This window comes from Panicum virgatum, chromosome 9N (assembly GCF_016808335.1).
Source record: "Panicum virgatum strain AP13 chromosome 9N, P.virgatum_v5, whole genome shotgun sequence".
Taxonomy (NCBI): Eukaryota; Viridiplantae; Streptophyta; class Magnoliopsida; order Poales; family Poaceae; genus Panicum; species Panicum virgatum.
In genome coordinates, this window is record NC_053153.1 from 41,751,249 (window position 1) to 41,773,529 (window position 22,281).

General features: G+C 47.8%; 2 protein-coding genes across 2 annotated transcripts; one reads left to right on the forward strand and one right to left on the reverse strand.

Annotated features, from left to right (window-relative positions):
• Positions 1-9,289: 9,289 nt before the first annotated feature.
• LOC120693064 (zinc finger BED domain-containing protein RICESLEEPER 2-like) lies at positions 9,290-12,049 on the reverse strand. The gene is made up of 2 exons (XM_039976464.1): positions 11,968-12,049; positions 9,290-11,876 (listed from the first exon to the last, which is right to left on the reverse strand). The coding sequence occupies exon 2, from the start codon at positions 11,834-11,836 to the stop codon at positions 9,533-9,535; it is 2,304 nt and encodes a 767-aa protein (XP_039832398.1). The 5' UTR covers positions 11,837-11,876; positions 11,968-12,049; the 3' UTR covers positions 9,290-9,532.
• Positions 12,050-18,570: 6,521 nt separating this feature from the next.
• LOC120690693 (deoxyribodipyrimidine photo-lyase-like) lies at positions 18,571-22,104 on the forward strand. The gene is made up of 9 exons (XM_039973449.1): positions 18,571-19,116; positions 19,204-19,400; positions 19,508-19,748; positions 19,921-20,078; positions 20,185-20,221; positions 20,320-20,378; positions 21,012-21,093; positions 21,425-21,496; positions 21,642-22,104. The coding sequence occupies exons 1-9, from the start codon at positions 18,640-18,642 to the stop codon at positions 21,852-21,854; spliced, it is 1,536 nt and encodes a 511-aa protein (XP_039829383.1). The 5' UTR covers positions 18,571-18,639; the 3' UTR covers positions 21,855-22,104.
• The last annotated feature ends 177 nt before the right edge of the window (positions 22,105-22,281 follow it).

A 22,281-nucleotide genomic window follows, 5' to 3' on the forward strand; every position in this document is an offset into this window, starting at 1 on the left:
TCCTCAAAGATAGAGGTAAAGCTACACACAGTAATGCAAGAAGCGGAGGGAAAGCGAGAAAAAATCAGGAGCCAAAAACAAAGCAGACACTCCCCATGCAAAGTCTTTCCCTCCCACAAGTGCAACTCTCCCAAAATGACGCACTCTTAAAGCCCTGTGTTTTTGGGCTCGAATTCTCCTCTTTTGGTGTGTTTTGTGTTTGAAGGAGACAATCCCTTGGATTCGTGTTTTGCTGAACTCGTGTTGTCGGTCGAAACCCAACGGCGAGCAGCGACAGGCAACACGAAGAGCCGGGAGGTCACCGGAGCGCTGGCAGACACTGCTCCCTCGTCGACGGCCCACAATTCCGTCACGCGCCCGGAGAATGTATGGAAAGCCGGGCGTGCCACCTGACCTATACCCGATCAGGAGGGTGCGAACGTGCTCCAAACAATTTCCTGCATAAAAAGACACATATAAACATAAGTCTAAGTCGTGGTCGGCTCCCCGGGACGACTCTTGCATCGGCTTTAAAGAGCCGATCGAGTCCCGGTGTCAGATGGGATTTGTTGCATCCAGATATTGATGATTAAAGCGAATAACTAAAAGACTATTTCAATTAAATCTAACTGATCTAATCCACGACGGTAAAAGCTTCACTGTTAGATCGGAACATCCTACACGTGACTGGGCCAAATAAACGTAACAGACAACTAAACCATAACCCAAAACAGAGGCCTAAGAACTAGCAAGAGCCGATTCCCGGAACAATCCCTATCAAGGCTAAGATAAAGCATCTACTACGCCATCAGATCGTCCAACCCGTTTGCAAGGCCTAACCTAGCAGATATTACGCCAACTCTTAAGAATAAGAGCAAACCATGACAGACCAGATCTACTAAACATAAAAGAAGTAGGGTGTTGCCTCTGTGCAACTAATTCTACGCGACAAGAACTAGCATGAGATTGAAACGTGACTGCACAGAGACAACAAGATATTCGTAGATCATAAGCAACAAAGCACGACGGATCTACTAAAAGCCATGCTATGAGCATCAAGATAACTAGTATTACTTGCCATCAAAAATGCTTCAGTACAAGTAATACCATGGTAAAAGCAAGAACAACGCTGCCCTGATCGCGAGAAGCGATCAGGGCAGCATGGCACTTACTTGGATGAAACCCTAGGATTAGGGGTGGCGATGCGCCGAGAGTTGTTGTTTGCGAGACGTGATGACGCTCTCCTTTCCGAATAACAAAGGGTACATATTTATAGTCCGAAGACTTGGGAAACAATCTAAACTAATCTTGTCCCGATTGGACTCTATCTCTATTCTTAAACTAAATCTAAGGATACATGGCCCATGTGGCCCAGATGCTCACGCAGGAGCCGATTTACAAGTCTTCTTCAATCTTCTGCTTTAAGCCCATCTTGCTTTCGGCCCATAAATTAATCCTGTTAATTTATGGCGATAACACATGCCCCCTGGTTTTGGCAATGATAGTTCCAAAACCAATCCGTCGCTTCATCTTCCCGTTAATGCTCATTAAACACACTGCAACCACCAAGAAAGATGCAATGTCTCTGCAACTGGCTCCTCGTAGAACGTGAAACTGCCGATCCATCTTCCATCTTTCACTATTTAATCTCACCCCGAATCGGCTCTTCTTCACAACGAAACTCCTTCTTCCTCCCAAAGCCAGTAGCACAGAAAAAACCCCAATCCTCCAGCACCAGTAATGGCGATCTCTTCCTCCTCCGACTCCAACTCCTTTGGAGACTCTCCCTCCTCCTCTTCCCCTTCTTCTTCCCCCCTCCCTGCTTCTTCTATCGACTCCATTCCGGAGAGTCGGGAGCCGACGCCGGAGTGGGACCCGACTGCAGCGTACGAAGCGCTGGCTCCTCTGCATTGGGATGCAGAGGAGTTCGATTTCGGGGTCATCTCCGAGGAGGACGAGCCCAAAACTGAAGGAGAAGACCTCCGGCTCCTGTTCCAGGAGGAGTCGGAGAGCGGCGAGGAGGAAGACCCCTCTTCGGACGAAGTCGACCCCTCCTCGGAAGAGGAGATCGACTCCCCGTCTGACGACGACGAGCCGATGGGCGGAAAGCCCTTTCGGTTCCTCGGGTCCTCCGAGGAGGACGACGAAGAAGAGGACAGTGGCGGCGGCGGCGGCTGGAGCGACTTTGGGTCTGAAGGCGGCAGCAGCGCCTTCAGCAGCGAGGACGACGATGATGATGACAATGACGACAGCAGCGGGGATGCACCGGCCCGAAGCCCCAAGCGCCGTAGGTACTAGGCACCTACGAACAGTAGAAGTAGTGCTGTAGCGTCATAGGAGTAGGACCACAAAGCCGAAGGATTATTTCCTTTGTAAAATCGGCTTTCCTTGTAATAAACTTTCCTTTAATGAAATCGAATTTCCCTTCAATTCCATATGTCTTCGTTTACTTTCCAAAAAGCCGATGACAACGCATTAGGCTTCTATAAATATCCAAGAGCCGACGATATTCAAACTAGAAGTAACCCGCACAAGAGTAGAGTAACACTTCCACCTTGAACCGAACCCGACAAACTCTCAAATTCGAGCGCAATTCGAAAACCAAACTCTACAAATTTGAGCAAGAACTCTCCAAGCAGTCGGAAATCGAATTAGAACCCACAACAAACAAACCCTAAGTCAACGGATCTGGACCATGGCAGATTCTGCAGCTCAGACGTCAAGCTCTGCAAATGATGATGCGGCAATCTGCGGCCTGAAGGTAATATTCGGCCTAATCCTTTAATTTTCTTCAGCTTACTAAGCCTCCAAATACTAAACTCTGAAATATGACACCATATGCATACTTCTGAATTTCTGAACTTCAGGTGTCAGACATCCTTCTGTCGCATCCCTTCAACCCAAAATCTTTCTGTCTTGGCCCACAAACCCATGAAAACCCCATAGATTTGATCTCTTGTGAAGCAAATAGGATCCATTTTGTGAGTCAAAACATCGATCTGAACCTCTGGGCCGACTGCTTAAGAGCCTGGCCTAATCCCCCTGAGAGTTGGATTACATGGTACAGCAGAGTAGCAAAAACTCATATGCCCTTATGGCAAGATTTGAACATAGCCGATGCACTTAGCTTATCATTATCACCTCTTGACAAAGATGAAAACCTTCTGAAAACCATCGTCTATTTTTGGTCTGATGCCCTGAACTGTTTTCTCTTTGGTCATGGACCCATGACCCCTACTCTGCTGGATGTCACCATGATCACTGGCCTAGACATTAGTTCTCCTAATCTTGCTGCTCACAAAATGACAGAAGTCCCCTTCAAACTTTTCTCCAAAGTTAACTGCACAAACTGGGGTATTTACATGAGTCAGCATATGAAAACAAAAGGTCCAGTGACTGAGAAGGAACACACAGCCTTCTTAAATCTTTGGCTAGAGCACTTCATCTTCTGTGGTCCTTCTTTAGCTCCAACTAAGAATTATCTTCCCTTGGCCTATCACCTGGCCCATGGCAATCACACCGGCCTAGGTAAACTTTTCCTTGGAGAAACCTACAGATATCTCCATTTGATGACATCTAACTTGCTTAACCAAAAGAAACTGAGAACTGGAGGCCCTTGGTGGTTTATTCAGTTGTGGGCACAACTATACTTTCAGCACCATATCCCAAACTTCCAAGGCCTGACCAAGAACTCTTTTCCTGACGAAAGTGGCAAACCAATCAGATGTACCAGCTATGGCCAAGCTTTATTTAGTCTTCCTGGCAGCAAGCTAAATTCAGCTGATGCAGCAAATTGGTTCAGAATCTTCTACAAAGGACTAGATAATCCACTCTATTTCCCATTTACTGAATCTGAATCCTTTGAGAACCCAACTGCCTTCAGATTAGATAACTTTGCCGATGACGACAGCACTCGGCATTTATACTCTTTAATGATCCGACCTAGCTTCCTCCCTGTTGGCATTAGCACTTCTAACAGAATTATCAAGCCAGGTTATGAATCTTACCAACCAGCCACAGCAGCTCGGCAATTTGGCCTAGGACAGGTCCCTCCCCACTTCCATATTCACCACTTGGTGGAGAGTAGAGCCGATCTGCCTGACGGTCTCACCAGTTCAAGATGCTACAGCATGTTTGATGACCTCCACATCCCAATACCAGCCGATCTGTCCTTTACCTCTTCATCAATCGGTTTTGATACTGGGTGGAACATGTGGAAAACTCATGTCTTCAGAAAAGCTCTAGATCCTCGACTGCAGCAAATCGATCCTGAATACGTAATCCCCGAGGAAGAGGTACTAAATTTATGCATTTTGTTCCTTCTAAGTCCTCTATCCCTTTCTCTTGGCTAATCCTGCTCACCCTGTTAACAGCAACAGGATGGTCCAAAACCCATGACCAGCAACGGGGAACCATTCCACTTTCTCCCAACTGCCCCTGATGTACTCTTCTGCAAGAGATCACCAACAATGAAGAAAGTGTCAATGACCATTCAGCCAGACTTACTTCAGTCGGCTTCCAAGCGAAGACAAACTTCTGCAAGCGTTGCCCCCCGTGTCTTGACCAAGAAAAGGAAGATGATCACGAGGCGAGTGATCAAGAAACCAGCACCAGTTTCCCCAAATCCATCAGAGTTCAACACCAACCAAGTAACTCATCATTCAAAAACTTTTTCTTTATTTCATACATATGTACCATGGTTGACTGTACTTTTATTTTCAGGACGCAGCTGAAGACATCCCCAATGCAGAAAGCCTGGAACAACATGAGATGGCTGCAACTCCTGATGCACTAATGGATGCAAACGAGGAACAAACCGATACAGTCGATGTTCTCGATGTCAACACAAGCTCTAACAGGACGATCGCTTCTGAACCGCCCAACACTTCTTCAGAACAGGTAACATTACAAAACCAATTCTAAACCAGCTGATAGCTCCATAGATGCATCCTGCTCTAACTCCAGATATGTCCATAGAATTTTGACATTTCAGGTTTACTTTCCTTTGACCCGGCATCAATGGGTCTGACTGTCCCTGGAGCAGAGACATCATCCTTGCAGCAATCGGCTAACTTGGCACATCAGCTTCAACTCATCAAGGATCTACTATCTGCTCCGATCACTGCTCTGGTTGATGATTCCAGCAAGATAAAGAACATCTTCGAGCAAATAGAAACCCAACTCCCGGAGCCGTTGCAAATCAAGCTCTGGCCAGCCAGCAACCTTCCATTCTTTCGGATAGAAGTGAATAAAGCACAACAATGGATGGAAGCACGTCGCTCTCAACCTTCTCTGAAAGCTGACATTACCCAAAAGTGCAAGGCCCTCAACCAGAAGAAGGCAACTCTAGATACCAAAGCTGACGTGTCTGCCAACAAGAAGCGACTTGACCTCCTGAAGAAATAACTGGCAGAACTCGAAGAAAAGGTCCGTACCACCAAGAAGCTCATACAGGCCGAAGAAACTTCCATCGCAAACTCCGAACAAGAAACCCAGGAAATAGCCGAGCAGATACAAGCAGAGTTTGCAGAAATAAGCACCTTGAGTCGGCAGATAGTAACAGACGATGACAAGGATGACGAAGCAATCATAGCACGAGCAGACACCGTCCGCACAGAAGCCATCCATGTCATAGAAGAATTCCTGAACTAGTAGATAGGCTCAAGATACAATTAGTACTGCTTGTTAACCTGAAACTTATAACTGTTTTAAAAACATCTTAAGTCGATGGTTACACATCGGCTGTTTCGTTCCTCATATGTATTTTACTATTTTTTTTACCGGCCAACTCAACGTGTTGGCCTATCTCTTTTCTTTTCTTTTTTTTTCTTACTGGCCAACTCAACGTGTTGGCCTGTCATTTTTTTTTGCGGCCAACTCAACGTGTTGGCCTATTACACTGCAGCCAGATGGATCTCATCGGCTTTTCGTTACTCGCCTTCCCACATGCTCGGGAAATACTTCTGCAGCCAGATGGATCTCATCGGCTTTTTGTTACTCGCCTTCCCACATGCTCGAGAAATACTTCTTGAGATGTTGGCCATTGACAGCAACAGGAAACTTGACACCGTCCAATTCCTCAAGCATGTATGCATTCCCAGGCAAGACCTGATCAACCTTGTACGGCCCATGCCAAGTTGGAGACCATTTACCAAACTTTTTATCTTTAGTTCCCAATGGCAATACTGCCTCCCAAGCCAAGTCTCCAACTTGGAAATCCTTAGGCCTGACCTTCTTGTTGTACGCACGAGCAACTTTAGCCTTATTTTCTTTGATCTTCTCCAGCGACCAAAGCCATAGCTCTGTCAGGTCCTCCACATTATCGTTCATCAAGGCTGCATACTGTTCAGTTGTCAGATCATTCTGGAACTCGACACGCCTTGATCCGGCCGTGATCTCCCATGGTAACACAGCGTCTTGGCCGTAGACTAGATGGTACGGCGTCGTCTTGGTGGACCCATGACATGAAATACGATATGCCCACAAAGCTTCTGATAACACCTCATGCCAGCGCCTTGGATATTCATCGATCTTTCTCTTTATGAGCTTAATGAGGCTCTGGTTGGATGCTTCAGTCTGTCCATTAGCTTGGGCATAATATGGAAATGATATGATCAGCTTAATCCCCATGTCATCGGCAAACTTTCTGAACTCCTCCGATATGAAGACCAATCCCCCATCGGTCGTAATAGTTTGAGGAATTCCAAATCTGTGAATGATGTGCTCTTTGACAAAGCTAATCACATCTCTTGACGCTACTGATCTCATGGGCACTGCCTCTACCCATTTTGTGAAATAATCTGTAGCAGCTAAGACCCATTGGTGACCCTTGCTAGACGACGGGTTGATCTGTCCAATCATATCCATGCCCCAACCTCTGAATGGCCACGGTTTGATGATAGGATTCATTACTGATGCTGGCACTATCTAAATTTTGCCAAACCTCTGACATGCCTGACACCCTTTATAATATTTGAAACAATCTTCAAGCATGGTAAGCCAGTAATATCCCGATCGCCTAATCAGCCACTTCATCTTATGAGCCGATTGGTGAGTACCGCAAGCTCCTTCATGAACCTCATGCAAGAGCCGATTTGACTCTGAAGGTCCCAGACATCTAAGTAGTAGTCCTTCCAAGGTCCTGTAGAACATGTTATCCCCTATCAGGACATACTTCATGGCCTTGAGTCTTATCCTTCTGGGTGCCCCCCGAGCCGAATCCTTCAAGTAATTGAAGATATCAGCTCTCCAGTCTCCAGGTTCCAGAAACTGAACCTCTACGTCGACTCCATCGGCTGTTTCTTTGTAGCCAGAAGCCATCTGAGCCAAATCACTGGCTTCATTGTTCAGAGTCCTGCGTATCCAGTGGAAATTGATGTACCTGAATTGTGACATCAACTCACAGCACTGCATCCATATCGGAAATAGAGCCTCGCTCTCACATCTATATTCTTCCGTGAGCTAAGAAATCACCAATTTTGAATCTCCAAAAATTTCCACCGCTTCTGCACCAGCTTCGAGGAGCAGTTCCATCACTTTGCGAACGGCTTCATATTCCACCAAATTATTGATGCACGGGGCAGTCATCCTGATGGAAAAGGAGTAAGTCGCCCCTCGAGGCGACACCAACAGAATTCCCACACCGCATCCATCATCACAAGCCGATCCGTCGAAGAACATAGCCCAAGCACGAACAAATAGTGCAGCAATATCAGTGCTGATCCTGTCTGCAACAAGATCTGCGCCTGCCCTTTGACTGCTTTTGCAAGCTGATACCGAATATCGAACTCTGATAATACAAACATCCATTTTCCAAGCCGCCCTTTCAGGACAGGAGCCGATAGCATGTGCTTTATGACATCCGATTTGCATATGACAATTGTTTCCGCCAAGAGCAAAATATGACGAAGCTTTGTACATGTAAAGAATAAGCAAAGGCAAACTTCTCAATTTCAGGGTACCTGGTCTCGGCATCTAACATGCGCCTGCTGAGGTAGAAAACCACCCTCTCCTGGCCGTCGTGCTTCTGGATCAACACCGAAGCAATGGAAGTGTCATCCACGGTAGGTACACGTAGAACGGCCTATCTTGCTGAGGAGGAACCAACACTGGAGGCTTGGACAAATATTCTTTAATTTCATCGAAAGCTTGTTGCTGTTCTGCCCCCCAGCGAAACTCATCATCGGATTTGATCTTTACTAAACCCATGAACGGTTCAATGCGCCCAGACAGATTAGAAATAAATCGTCTGACAAAGTTAATTTTACCGATGAGTTTCTGCAACTCTTTCTTCGTAGTTGGTGGCTTCATCGTCTTCACAGCTTCTTGACTCTTCAGGCTGATCTCAATTCCCCGTTCATGCACCAGGAATTCCAAAAATTGACCGGCCGACACACCGAAAGCGCACTTCTTTGGGTTCATTTTGAGCCCAAACCTTCGAGTCCGCTCCAAAACTTGACGCAGATCTTCTAGATGCCCCCCAGCCAATTTGGACTTGACCACAACATCATCAATATAGATCTCTATGAGTTTGCCGATGAGATCATGAAAAATATAGTTCATGGCACGTTGATATGTTGCACCGGCATTTTTCAGCCCAAAGGTCATCACCAAATATTCGAACAAGCCGACCGCGCCTGGTACTCTAAACGCGGTCTTGTTCACGTCTTCTGTGGCCATGAAGATCTGGTTGTAGCCAGCATTACCATCCATAAAACTCATCATCTTGTGGCCGGCAGCTGTGTTGATCAATGTCTCTGCAATAGGCATCGGGTACTCGTCCTTTGGCGTCGCTCTGTTGAGATCTCTAAAATCGACGCAGACACGCCATCGGCCATCCTTCTTTTGTACCGGTACCACACTAGAGATCCATTCTGCATACTGGCATGGCCTGATGAACCTATAGATGGCCAACGGGCCAGCCCGGCCCGGCCCGGCACGACCTCGGGCCGGCCCGGCCCGGTACTGGACGGGCCGTCACGGGCCGACGGGCCTATCATGCCGTGCCGCTACGGGCTTCGTGCCTAGCCTTCGGCCCAGGCACGGCACTATGGGCCGTTTTTCGTGCCGGGCCAGCCCGTTTAGCACGGCCAACTAGCCGTGCCGTGCCAGCCCACGGCCCAGTACCCTAAAAAGACCTCAAACTACTCACAATTGAGTTCCCAATTCATAAATCAGGCATTCAAAGTTCACAAACAGAAACACATAAGTGTAGGACTCCAACTCCAAGTTCAAGACTCCAAGAGTTCAAGAACAGATAACAAATGAACAGATCAAGAAACACTGAAACAGAGAAGGCAACACAAAGAAATAACTAAAAAGGAGCTGATGTGCAATGCTGCCTCATTAAAAACCTTTCTAGGTAAAACTCACCCTTGTGAGAAACCCTAGAAAGGAAAAAAGAGTGCAGCCAGCTCTCAAAGTCTTAATTAAGTTAATCATTACAGTCCACAGTGGCATAGTTCAAATGGCCACCCAAAATTACAGTGAGTCCACAGATTACTCACTCATCTCACAGCAAAATAACCCTCTCAGTCACTCTCAGAGTCTCAGCTCAGCTCACAGCCCCACCACCACCAGCTCCTTCATCATCAAGAAAGAGGTTCTTGAATGCTTCCTCCAGCTCTGTGTCCTCGGCTTCATGCTGTTCTCTTCTTGCCCCTAACTCCCAATCCTTGATGCAGGTAAGCATCTCCACGTTCTCTGGCAAGAGGCGCTGTCGCCGCTCTTCAAGGATCCTTCCTGTTAAACTGAAACAAGACTCGGAAGAGACAGTAGATACAGGAACAGACATGATATCTCTAGCCATTATAGATAGGATTGGATAGGTTAGCTTATGGTCACGCCACCAAAGAAGTATGTCAAAGTCATCATCATAAGCAGTGACACAATCACTATCTAAGTAAGCAGAGAGCTCACTAACAGCAGAGGAAGATGAACATGAAGTGGAAGAGGGAGGAGGACCAACAACACCTGAACCAGAACCACCACGGCCTCCAAAGATCCTTCCCCATGCCTGCTTTTTCTTACCTGATTGAGCTGATGGCTGTGCAACCCTTTGAGATCTAGCTGCACCAAACTTGTTCTCATATTTTGTAAACAGTTTATACAATTCAATTTTAACATCAGCATAGTATGAACTGTAAGTGCATCCAATACTTTCAGCAAGTAATTCCAGCACATTAAAGAATCCTCTCATCTTAGCTCTAGGATCAAGTATGAATGCATATGAATAAAGCAGTGGTATGTCCTCCCAATATTTAAGAAATTTAAGCTTCATTGGAGCAACAATAGTTCTAAGGTTATGATCTCTTTCAGCAGCATGCAAATGAGAAGCAATTTCTAAGATATGATGCAAAACAAGTGGACTTGTGGGATAATAAACACCAGATAGAACAACAGTTGAATCATAGAAGAGTTCCAGAAATTCCATTACCTTTTCAGCAGCATACCAATGATTTCTAGTCAACAATTCTGAACCATAATGAGAGTTAATGAACACAGAAAAGATATCCTTGTATGGCATCAAATGTTTAAGCATCAAGTATGTGGAATTCCATCTAACATCCATGTCCAAGCCAAACTTTCTAGGTCTAACACCTTTAGCATTACAATATTCCTTAAACAGTGCAATTCTTTGATTAGAGGAATTTAAAAAGTTAATTGCAGTTCTAAAATCTTCTGTAACAGGTTTCAACCTTTTCAGTCCAGATTTGACAATAAGATTAATGATATGACATGCACAACGTTGATGCACAAGACAATACTTACGCTTATTAGGATCAGAAGCTATAGGTGCAGGATCAGAACCCAAGTAACCAAAGAACATAGGTGCCAAAGTCTCCATAGCCTTAGCATTAGAAGAAGCATTGTCTAGAGTGACAGCAAAAATCTTATCAATCAAACCAAACTCCTCAACCACACTAGCAATCCTTTCGGCAATGTTTTCACCAGAATGTTTAACCTCAATCAGCCTTAAACCGAGAACTCTTTTTTGTAACTCCCAATCAGAATTGACATAATGAGCAACCACACTAACATAGTCCTCCTTAGCATTGCCAGACCAAATGTCTGAAGTTAAAGAAACAGAAGAAGCAGCAGGCAACACAGATTTCATAAGCACATCACGTCGATCAGCAAAGAGTTTACCAAGATCTCTAGTAGTGGTCTGTCTAGAAACCTTAACAAACTGAGGATTATGAGCACGAGTAATGTAATCCTCCCATGCCTGTGTCTCACCTATGCCTAATGGAAGGTCTAGCCTAGCAATCAACCGGCACAACTCAGTACGAGCAACAGCAGGATCATAAACCCAGTTGCGGAAACTATCACGATTCAGAGCAAGCCTAGACTGGACCCTATGAGCATGATCAACCTTTTTCCTACAGGAAGCCTGGTGCCTAATCAAATGACCAGTACCAGAACAAGATCTAGCAGACAATCTCTTGCTACAAATGTTACAGATAGCAGCAACTCGCACATCATTTTCCTTGACCTCCTTGAAATCAGCCCAGACACTGGATTTGCGTTTACCTGAAGATGAGGTACCATGAGTGTCGGTGGAGCCGCACCCTGCTGCCATCGCGGCCCCTCCACCACCGTCGCTGGCACCGGCATCTGCATCGACATCAATAACGTTGTTCGGAACATTGCCGTCACCGACATCGATACCGAACAACGCCGCAGCGTCCTCACGGACGTCATGGTCGTCCTCCATTTCCAACTCGTCCGCTAGGTGGTCGTCGCCAGGATGCTCATCCACCCCCGGCATTGCGACCCCGAGCGCGGACGGGCCGGACGGTTGACCCTCGCTTCCAGCACCGTTCCTCAACGGAGCACTGGGCCGGCGCCGAGCCATGTCTAGGCCAGAGGAGGAAGACTCGGCATCGGACACCGACCTGTGCAGAGGACAAAGGAGAGTGAGTGAGAGACAGAGAGAGATAGCCATCGATCTAGATCTAGGGTTAAGGTTAGGTTTCGAGGAGTTACCTGCGCTACCGGAGCCCGGTGCCGGACGAGGGCCACCCAAAGGAGACGAGACAGAACCGATTAGAAATTGGAATCGACGGCGAGCGGCAGAGGGACTGGACAGTAACACGAACTCACATAGTCCGGGGAGATAGAGAGGACAGAGTAGAGGAAGGGAGAGTAGGGAGGGAGGAGACGAGGACTCGAGGAGGGAGGGAGATGGAGGAGCGTCGGCATGGTCACCGGAGCCGGGGACGGTCGGAGGCGAGCAGCGGCCGATGGATCTAGAGCGAGAGCCGAAAGCCGAGACGAGACACGAACAAGAGAGCGAGTGCGGCGGGCGGGAGGGGAGAGGTCGAGTGAGTGGTTAGGGTTTGGGGGGGGGGGGTCGCCGCGTCGTCTTTTATATGGGGCGGGGCCGGAGGTGGTCGTGGGCTGGGCCGCGCGCCTGGGCCTGGAATTGGAAAGGAGCCGTTGGGAGGGGGCGGGGGTAACGGGCCGCCACCGGGCCGACCGTTGGAGCGGGCCTTGCCCGTGCCGTGCCTCGGGCCTGGGGTGCGGCCCAAGCACGGCTCGCTCCTTCGGGCCGTGCTAGCCCGGGCCCGTTGGCCACCGGGCCGGGCCGGGCTTGGGCCGGGCCAAAAAAACGGGCCCCGTGCCGGGCCAACGGGCTCGGGCTGCATGGCCAACTATAGATGAACCCAGCATCCAACATCTTCTCCACCTCTTTCTTGACTTCTTCTAGGACTTCGGCCTTCATCTGACGTGCTCGTTGCTGAAACGGCCAAAACCCTTTCTTGAGCGGGAGCCGATGCTCGACGACGCTTCTATCCAGACCGGGCATCTTGGTGTAGTCCCATGCAAAACAGTCTCGGTACTCTTTCAGCAGTGCAATCATCTCCTCTCGCAAGGCCGGATCCAACTTCTTGCTGATAAATGTCGGCCGTGGCTTATCCCCAGGACCGATGTCAACCTCTTCCAAATCATCAGCTGACGTGAACTCGTATCCGAGTTTGCCGTCGTCTGAAAAATCAACTGCGAACGCAAGCGAGTCTTCGTTATCCACAAGATCAGCAGCAAACACAGGGAGATAACAAGAAAAATTATTTGGCCAACCGCGTGGGCTGGCCGCTTCTACACTTCCATTATCATTCGAAACCAAATAGTCGATGAGTGGCCAACTGCCAGAGTAGGCCATCGTGTGTACATGATGTAACAATTCTGAACCCAAACAGGATTTTTCTATTTTTTGGGGCCGATCGCTGGGACCGGCCTCTCTATCTCTATTACATCCCGTGGCATGCCAGGATGCGATTACTCTGTGAGGCCAGTGGATAAGACCAGCCTCAGCCCGTTTTTTGTCGCCTCGATCCGATCACAGTCTTCCAGGGCGATCCCTGAGATCGGCTCTTGTCCATCTGCGTCCCAGGCATTCATATCTGCAAGCGAAACTTCGCTGGAATCGTCTGCAGGGACCACTTCTACTTCATCGCCATCCCATTGGACCAGATACTGATGCATTGTGGAAGGGATACAGCAGTTGGCATGAATCCAGTCCCTCCCAAGCAGTACTGTGTATGTACTCTTGCTGTTGACGATGAAGAACGATGTTGGCACAGTCTTGCGACCCACTGTCAGTTCCACATTAAGAACTCTCATCGCCTCTGATGGCTGCCCATTGAAGTCATTAAGCATCACATTGGTCTTGATCAGATCGGCAGAAGAACGACCCAATTGGCACAGCACGGAGTATGGCATCAGGTTGACTGCAGCACCAGTGTCGACCAACATCCTGTTCACAGGCTTGCCATTGATGAAGCCCTTGAGATACAATCCCTTTAGGTGCTTGTAGCTCTTCTCCTTAGGCTTCTCAAAGATGATTGGCCGTGGGCCCAGATCCAGCTGTGCGATGGCCGATTCTTCCGGTTGGGGTGCCCGAAACTCCGATGGGAGCACGAACACCATGTTCACATCAGCCGATGGCTTCTCATTGGCTTTCGTCTGCTTAGGGCGCCACTCTTTTCTTGGAGGGCGCCTCTCCTCCCTTCGCGGTCGCTTGACCTGTTCCGCGAGGTCCGGACGCGCCTTCCTCAGGACGTCGAGGTATTTTGCTTCTGCCTCTTCCAGATTATGCAAGCGCTGCACTCTGCGCTTCTGTGACCGATTAAGTCCGTCAGGATACCACCATGGGCGATGGTACCTGTCTTCTTCTTCTTCTTGCTCGGAATCATCCCTGCTTGGCTTCTTCATACGGTCATCATGACGTGTTCTGGGCCCTAAGCGCCGGAACACCGATGTCTCATCCTGCTGGTGTCCTTGGGGCCTGCACTCCAAGCAATCATCTATAGTAGGCAATCGGCTCATGCCGGAATTCCAACAGTACCTGAAGAACGGGCAATGCCAGTGGTCGCGTATAGCCTGGCGTCTCCCCAATGTCCTTCCTGAGCGGTGCTCGTACTCGTCCTCTTCCGATTCTAGAAGCCGATTAGAAGCTGGAAGCTGATTGCGGATGTGACGCACCTGCTCTTCGGTCACATGCTGCTATTCCAGTTCGCGTCTATCCTGCGGCCGTTTGCCAGAAGCGGCCTCTCTCCTCTACATGTCATGGCGGCGCACGGGTCCCACCATGTTGATCTGGAATGCCAAATCCTGGCCCTTGGATCCGAAATCTGACAGCTCCACCATATTAGCTTGTGGGAAGGGCTTTGTGTCAACCTTCATCGTGTGTTGAGCCAAGATTAATCGGCCTTGCTCGATAGCCGATTGTATCTGACGACGTAACTCCTTGCATTCACCCGTGGAATGAGTAAACGAGTGGTGCCATTTGCAGTACAGTCTTCCCTGCAACTCTTGTGGCGTTGGTAGCTTGTGAGTTTCTGGGAGCTTCAGCTGTTTTTCTTTGAGGAGCAGATCAAATATCTGCTCTGCTTTGGTCACGTCGAAGTCGAAGCCCTTCACAAGCCCTTGCTGCTTGACCCATTTGCACGGGACGGAGTTTGCCCCCCGAGTCCACTCTGCCACGGCCACTTCTTGCTCCTCGCCATATTCATCAGACTCATCCGCCTGGGCCATGTTCACATGGCGCTTGAACTTGTCCTGGTATAGCTCAGGATGATAAAGCTCACATGCCATAAGCTTCTGCACCAGGTGCGCCAGAGAATTGAACTCCAGCTGGAAAGCCGCATCCTTGATCGGCTTAGCGAGTCCCAGGACAGCCAGATCGACTGCCTCCTTCTCTGTGATGCGCGATGAGTAGCATCGGTTCTTGACCTCCCTGAAGCGCTGTATGTATTTTGACACAGTCTCTCCTCGCTTCCGCCTGACTTGGGCGAGGTCGGCAATTCCAGCTTCAGCAGCCTCCGAATGGTACTGGGTATGGAATTGATCTTCAAGCTGCCTCCAAGTCCGAATCGAATCCGGAGCCAGTGATGCATACCATCCAAAAGCTGGGCCTGTAAGGGATTGGCCGAAGAACCGGACCCTCATCGGATCCGACACTGAGATCATCCCAAGCTGCGTTAAGTATCGGCTCACATGCTCGATGGAGCTGGCTCCTTCTGATCCGTTGAACTTGGTGAACTCAGGAAGCCGATACTTGGGTGGCAGTGGGATCAAGTCATAGTCACTTTGATACGGCTTGGAATAGCCGATCGCTTTTCTCTTGGGCAGGATGCCGAACTGGTCTCTCAGTATTGCATTGACCTGCTCCACACTAAGAACTCCTGGGGCCGATGGCTCAGCACTCGGCACAGTAGCGTACTTTGCCAGCCACGCTTGTTTCTCCGCGTCTGCTCCAGAAGCTCCTGGGTTTACCATCTGCACCGAGCGTGTTGGATTGACGCTGTCAGGGATGTAGGTGCACGTGTAGCCGTGCGGGATCTCTTTGGGTGGCTCGTTGAGAAATTGGCCTTCTCCAGGATCACCGCCGATCTTGTGGACGACGTAGATCGGCGAATTTTGTGGCATTGGAGCCGCAAATGAGAACGGCAATACCGGTCTAGAATGCAGTGCAGCTTCCTCTGTGTGACACCCCAGGGTTGGCCTCGATGGAGAGTACTGGTTCTTGATTATCTCCTGGATGACGCGATGCGCCATGCGCTCGAGTTCGTTCATCAGGCTCTAAGAGTGCCGATGAAGCGCATGAGCCACCATGTAGTTCATCTCCTGACGCAGGGCTCTGGTGCGCTCTTCTGATGGCACAGACAGATCTACATTGTCGAGAGCGCCTTCTGGTGAGAACCCCTTCCACCTGATGCCATGGTTGCGGGTCCTCTCAAAAGAGCCGATGAGATCGGCTTCCAGCAGAGCTTTGATCTCATCATACTTCTTCTTGTGTTCAGGAGAGAGCTCTTCATACGTGACGGGCTTGGGAGCGGGTTCTTGATCTTGAGCTCCAGTCATTGTTGCAGTGGACGTTGTTGCCGAGAAGTGTCCCACCGAGCGTGCCAGAATGTGTTGTCGGTCGAAACCCACCGGCGAGCAGCGACAGGCAACACAAAGCCGGGAGGTCACCGGAGCGCTGGCAGGCACTGCTCCCTCGTCGACGGCCCGCAATTCCGTCACGCGCCCGGAGAATGTATGGAAAGCCGGGCGTGCCACCTGACCTATACCCGATCAGGAGGGTGCGAGCGTGCTCCAAACAGTTTCCTGCATAAAAAGACACGTATAAACATAAGTCCGAGCCGTGGTCGGCTCCCCGGGACGACTCTTGCATCGGCTTTAAAGAGCCGATCGAGTCCCGGTGTCAGATGGGATCTGTTGCATCCAGATATTGATGATTAAAGCGAATAACTAAAAGACTGCTTCAATTAAATCTAACTGATCTAATCCACGACGGTAAAAGCTTCACTGTTAGATCGGAACATCCTACACGTGACTGGGCCTAATAAACGTAACAGACAACTAAACCATAACCCAAAACAGAGGCCTAAGAACTAGCAAGAGCCGATTCCCGGAACAATCCCTATCAAGGCTAAGATAAAGCATCTACTACGCCATCGGATCGTCCAACCCGTTTGCAAGGCCTAACCTAGCAGATATTACGCCAACTCTTAAGAATAAGAGCAAACCATGACAGATCAGATCTACTAAACATAAAAGAAGCAGGGTGTTGCCTCTGTGCAACTAATTCTACGCGACAAGAACTAGCATGAGATTGAAACGTGACTGCACAGAGACAACAAGATATTCATAGATGATAAGCAACAAAGCACGACGGATCTACTAAAAGCCATGCTACGAACATCAAGATAACTAGTATTACTTGCCATCAAAAACGCTTCAGTACAAGTAATACCAAGGTAAAAGCAAGAACAACGCTGCCCTGATCGCGAGAAGCGATCAGGGCAGCATGACACTTACTTGGATGAAACCCTAGGATTAGGGGTGGCGATGCGCCGAGAGTTGTTGTTTGCGAGACGTGATGACGCTCTCCTTTACGAATAACAAAGGGTACATATTTATAGTCCGAAGACTTGGGAAACAATCTAAACTAATCTTGTCCCGATTGGACTCTATCTCTATTCTTAAACTAAATCTAAGGATACATGGCCCATGTGGCCCAGATGCTCACGCAGGAGCCGATTTACAAGTCTTCTTCAATTTCCTGCTTTGAGCCCATCTTGCTTTCGGCCCATAAATTAATCCATCCTGTTAATTTATGGTGATAACAACTCGTTGTGACGATTCTAATCCATCTAGCCTAGTGCCAAACCCCCTGGAATCGCGAGTTCTCACGAATTGGAGTTTTTCACGTTCTTGAGTAAACCCCAATCCACTTTGATCTTCTCTCGAATTCTCAAGTTCCTTTAATCTTTTGGGAGAGATCTCTTGGGGATATGTTCACGGGACAGTTGTGAAGGTATCCTCTAGGTTTCGTTGGATTTGGACTTCGTTTGCTCAAGATTCAACATTTGAATCCTTATTCACGGGCTCTTTGGGAGCAACCGGTCTGACCGGTGTCGACTACCGGTCTGACCGGTCCCTGGCTGTGAGGTTTGCAGATTTTCTCGTTCGCTTCCGTGTTTTCTCTCGCTCGTTCCTAGGGTCTATTTGTGTTGGTTTAGCTCTTCCATAGCTATTCCACACTTCACCTAGAACTCTAGAGGTTGGGTGCGTAATTGGGAGATAGGTCGTACTTTTGCTTCGACGAAAGTTTTAATCGGCTCCCATTCACCCCCCCCTCTGGTCGCGTTTTCGGTCCCTCATAACCAATAGCATGTGGGTAATTATTCACAGCTCCACCAGCTCTACTATTTGGTAAAAAAAACCTGGAGTGGAGCTAATTTTTATAGTAGAGTGGAGCTGGTTGATCTATTTGGGTATATTTTTTTGGGTGGAGTTATTTTTGGTGGAGCAGAACACACCCTAAGTATTATTAGATTTCTCATATAATATATTTTCACAATAAAGGTTAGTAATTTTCATAAATTTGATCAAATTTAAAATTATTTAACTTGCGGGAAAGCGAGAGCCAAGACACAGATCCCTCTGGCCCCACCTCAAGGACGCAGACGACGTGGCGTCTCCCTCGCCGCAACTGCCACCCACTCCTGCCCCACTTGCCAAGGCGCGGTCTATGCACCAGCATCCCCTCCATCTAAGCGCCGTTCCGTAAAGCAGCCTCGAACCTTCCAACACCGCGCCCACATCCCAAATCACGCGTCCCTTCCTCTCCACGCCGCCGCGAACGCGATGCCGCCGGCCAACGCACCGGCGAGCTCCACCCCCGTACACGCATCCCGCGTGCGGGTCCTCCACCCGGGAGGGGGCCGTACGACGGGGCCAGTGGTGTACTGGATGCTGCGGGACCAGCGTCTGGCGGACAACTGGGCCCTCCTCCACGCGGCCGGCCTCGCCGCTGCGTCCGCCCCCGCGGCTCCGGTCGCCATCGCATTCGCTCTATTCCCACGCCCCTTCCTCCTCGGCGCGCGCCGCCGCCAGCTGGGGTTCCTCCTCCGTGGCCTCCGGCGCCTCGCCGCCGACGCGCGCGCCCGCAGCCTCCCGTTCTTTCTCCTCGAGGGCGGGCCTGCGGAAGTGCCGGCGCTGGTGCGGCGGCTCGGAGCATCTGCTCTCGTCGCCGACTTCTCGCCGCTGAGGCCAGTGCGTGAGGCACTGGAAGCCGTCGTCGGTGAGCTGCGGCGCGACGTCGCCGACATGGCCGTGCACCAGGTGAGTGCACTGGAATCCCTCGAAACTTACTCCAAAATGGATTGAGTTCGGTGGATACGTGGTCAGAACGCTGTGGCGTTCACGCAGGTGGACGCACATAACGTGGTACCCGTCTGGGCGGCGTCGGGGAAGCTGGAGTACTCGGCCAAAACCTTCAGAGGCAAGGTGAGCAAGGTGATGGACGAGTACCTGCTGGAGTACCCCGAGTTGCCGGCGCTGATGCCATGGGATGGGGAGCAACCTGTGGATGTTGACTGGGACACGCTGATCTACAGGATTTGCAGGTGTGGCAGGGTTCTCGCAGTGAATTGGGTGACAATTTCATCTGGAGTGTATGCATAGCATTGTTAATGATTTATGAGGGTTATATGATTCTGCATTCATGGAACAGTGAGGCAGAGAATGTGCCGGAGATTGATTGGTGCAAGCCAGGGGAGGCTGCAGCAATGGAGGTGCTTCTTGGGAGTAAGGATGGGTTCTTGACGAAGAGGATCAAGAACTATGACATGGGCCGGAATGATCCTACAAAGCCACGTGCATTGTCGTGCCTTTCCCCGTACTTGCACTTTGGGCACATTTCAGCACAGCGGTGTGCTCTGGAGGCAAAAAAACGCCGCCATCTTAGTCCAAAGGTGCGCTTGCTTAATTTCATGTTACTCTCTTAGAAGATTAAGAACCATATTAAATGGCTAACAATATATTTGTAGGGCCCATACAACAAACCTGAGCATCAGTGTTATTGCTGAATCCATCTGTCTGACAGTGAACTAATACCATTATGGAATACCTAATCTTTGGATGCAGTCTGTGGATGCATTCTTGGAGGAACTGATAATAAGGAAGGAACTAGCTGACAACTTCTGCTATTACCAGCCTCACTATGATTCACTGGCTGGTGCATGGGAGTGGGCTAGAAAAACATTGATGGATCACGCTGCTGATAAAAGAGAGCATATATATACGTGAGTAAGTCGTACGAGCTAGTTTCATTTATCTGCTTACCATGACTAAGGTAAAAGGCTCATGCTTGATATGGTTATTTGTTAACTGGCATGTTTTGTCTTACAGGAGGGAGCAGCTTGAGAATGCAAAAACATCTGATCCTGTATGTATTAGCATTTTTCTGGTACTCTACTACAGATGTTAAAGTCATTCTGATCTACTTCCTGATTGGTTTATATGTTCTTCATTTTCCAACTTCAGCTGTGGAATGCATCACAGTTGGAGATGGTGCACCTTGGAAAAATGCATGGATTTATGCGGTACATAATTCACACCTACTTTAATACGTGATGGTTTTTAGTCCATTATGTATTGTTAGTTTATTATTTTTGCTGATAGGATGGTATTAGAATTGTCCGACTGTCATGCCATCTTGTTGTACAAGAACTGAGCATTATTTGGACTTTGTTTATGTACTTTGTAGTAGAATTACCACATAATACACTAAGATATCCATGTCCTGGCCTCCATCTGCTCATAGGCCTTACAAAAATATATGAATTGATGTCAATTGCATGTGTTAAGATTTCTCATTTTGTATTCATAGTGCTTGTTTAGTTAAAAGACAACTGAATAAATCTAGGTTCTTGTTCCTATTTCAACAATATATTCCTTCAATTATAGTTGGTTTAAGGTTGGGTTAGGTTACAATGATCTTTGTAGCACTTGGTTTGTATCAAGTAATTCTCCATGATTTGTGTTGATTTGAATGGAGTTAAACTACCGATTGCCAACATTTTGTGTACATGTTCTTGATAACAGTAAGCAGTTCATATTGTTTATGTGTCACTTTTTCCCCAGCTAATCTTTGTGTCTGTATCATTGATGCTTTATTTCTTCACTGATATTCTATGTATGAGATTACTTTGTGTTGATACTGTATTTGTCTGCAGAATGTATTGGGCTAAAAAGATTCTAGAATGGACAAGTGGACCTGAAGAAGCACTTTCGGTAGCAATATATTTGAATGACAAGGTAAATTTATAAGAATGTTTGAGATGCCCAATAGAGATGTACTGTTTTATCTTATTTTTTTGTATCCTTTATGATATCTGTTGCATTCACTTTGTTACCAACTATAATATACTTTCAGTGGCCACATTAGCACAGTACGGGTATGTGTATAGCTTGAAGATATATATTATGTATACCTTACTGCGCATACCCATACTGTGCATACCTGCTGTTCTGTTCATTTCTGTGGTGAATAGATTAGATTTTGTAATAGCAGTTTGGCTTAAGGTATTCAAGTTGATTTTTTTATTAAGTATGTTATTTAATAGGCTAACAAGTTAATGTTTTGCAGTATCATATAGATGGCAGGGACCCCAACGGCTATGTTGGTTGCATGTGGTCTATATGTGGCCTCCATGATCAGGTTGGTGACCTTGGGTGGGTCACTTCATAAGAGAGACTGCAAAATATCTGAGTTGCTTTTCCCAAGCACAGGATATATGATTTATGTAATTCCATATTACTCACATTCTTAAAAGCTTACAAATTATGCATTCTTAATTTTTCAGGGTTGGAAGGAGCGGCCAGTATTTGGAAAGATACGTTACATGAATTATGCTGGTTGCAAAAGAAAATTTGACGTCGATGCTTACATTTTGTATGTTAAAAGATTGGTTGCTCAGGCCAAGAAGAGGAAAGCTGAGGAAGCTCGGGATACAGTGTCAAAGCATCCAAAGTCTCGGGCGATTCAGCAGTTGAACATGTCTAAAACTTTGATATAATTCAAATTTGGGGCTAGTGATTGACATGGCAAACGAAAGAATTGCTAAGTAGCAATGGACATTTTGCAAAGGTTTATACTCACTGATATTCTCATGATTTCTGATCATTGAACTTAATTAACATTAACTGAGATTGGCCGAATTCAAGTGTATTCATTAATGTTAATGCTGTACTGGTTTGAGTGTTAACTATCATTGTACTTTTGGACAATAAGTGACACTACTAACTTGGGACTCAGTTACATACTTACATTATGGGAGACTTTTAGTGTAATGTGATGTGCTCGTACCGTGGAATCTCATAGAGATGTCATTTAATAAAAAAATTTTGAACTTGTATCGATGTGCTAATGATAACGGAGCAACATCTTCAGCCAGCAGACCAAGCAAGAGAGCTAGGATTATTGGGAGTCATGGTGATGGTTTG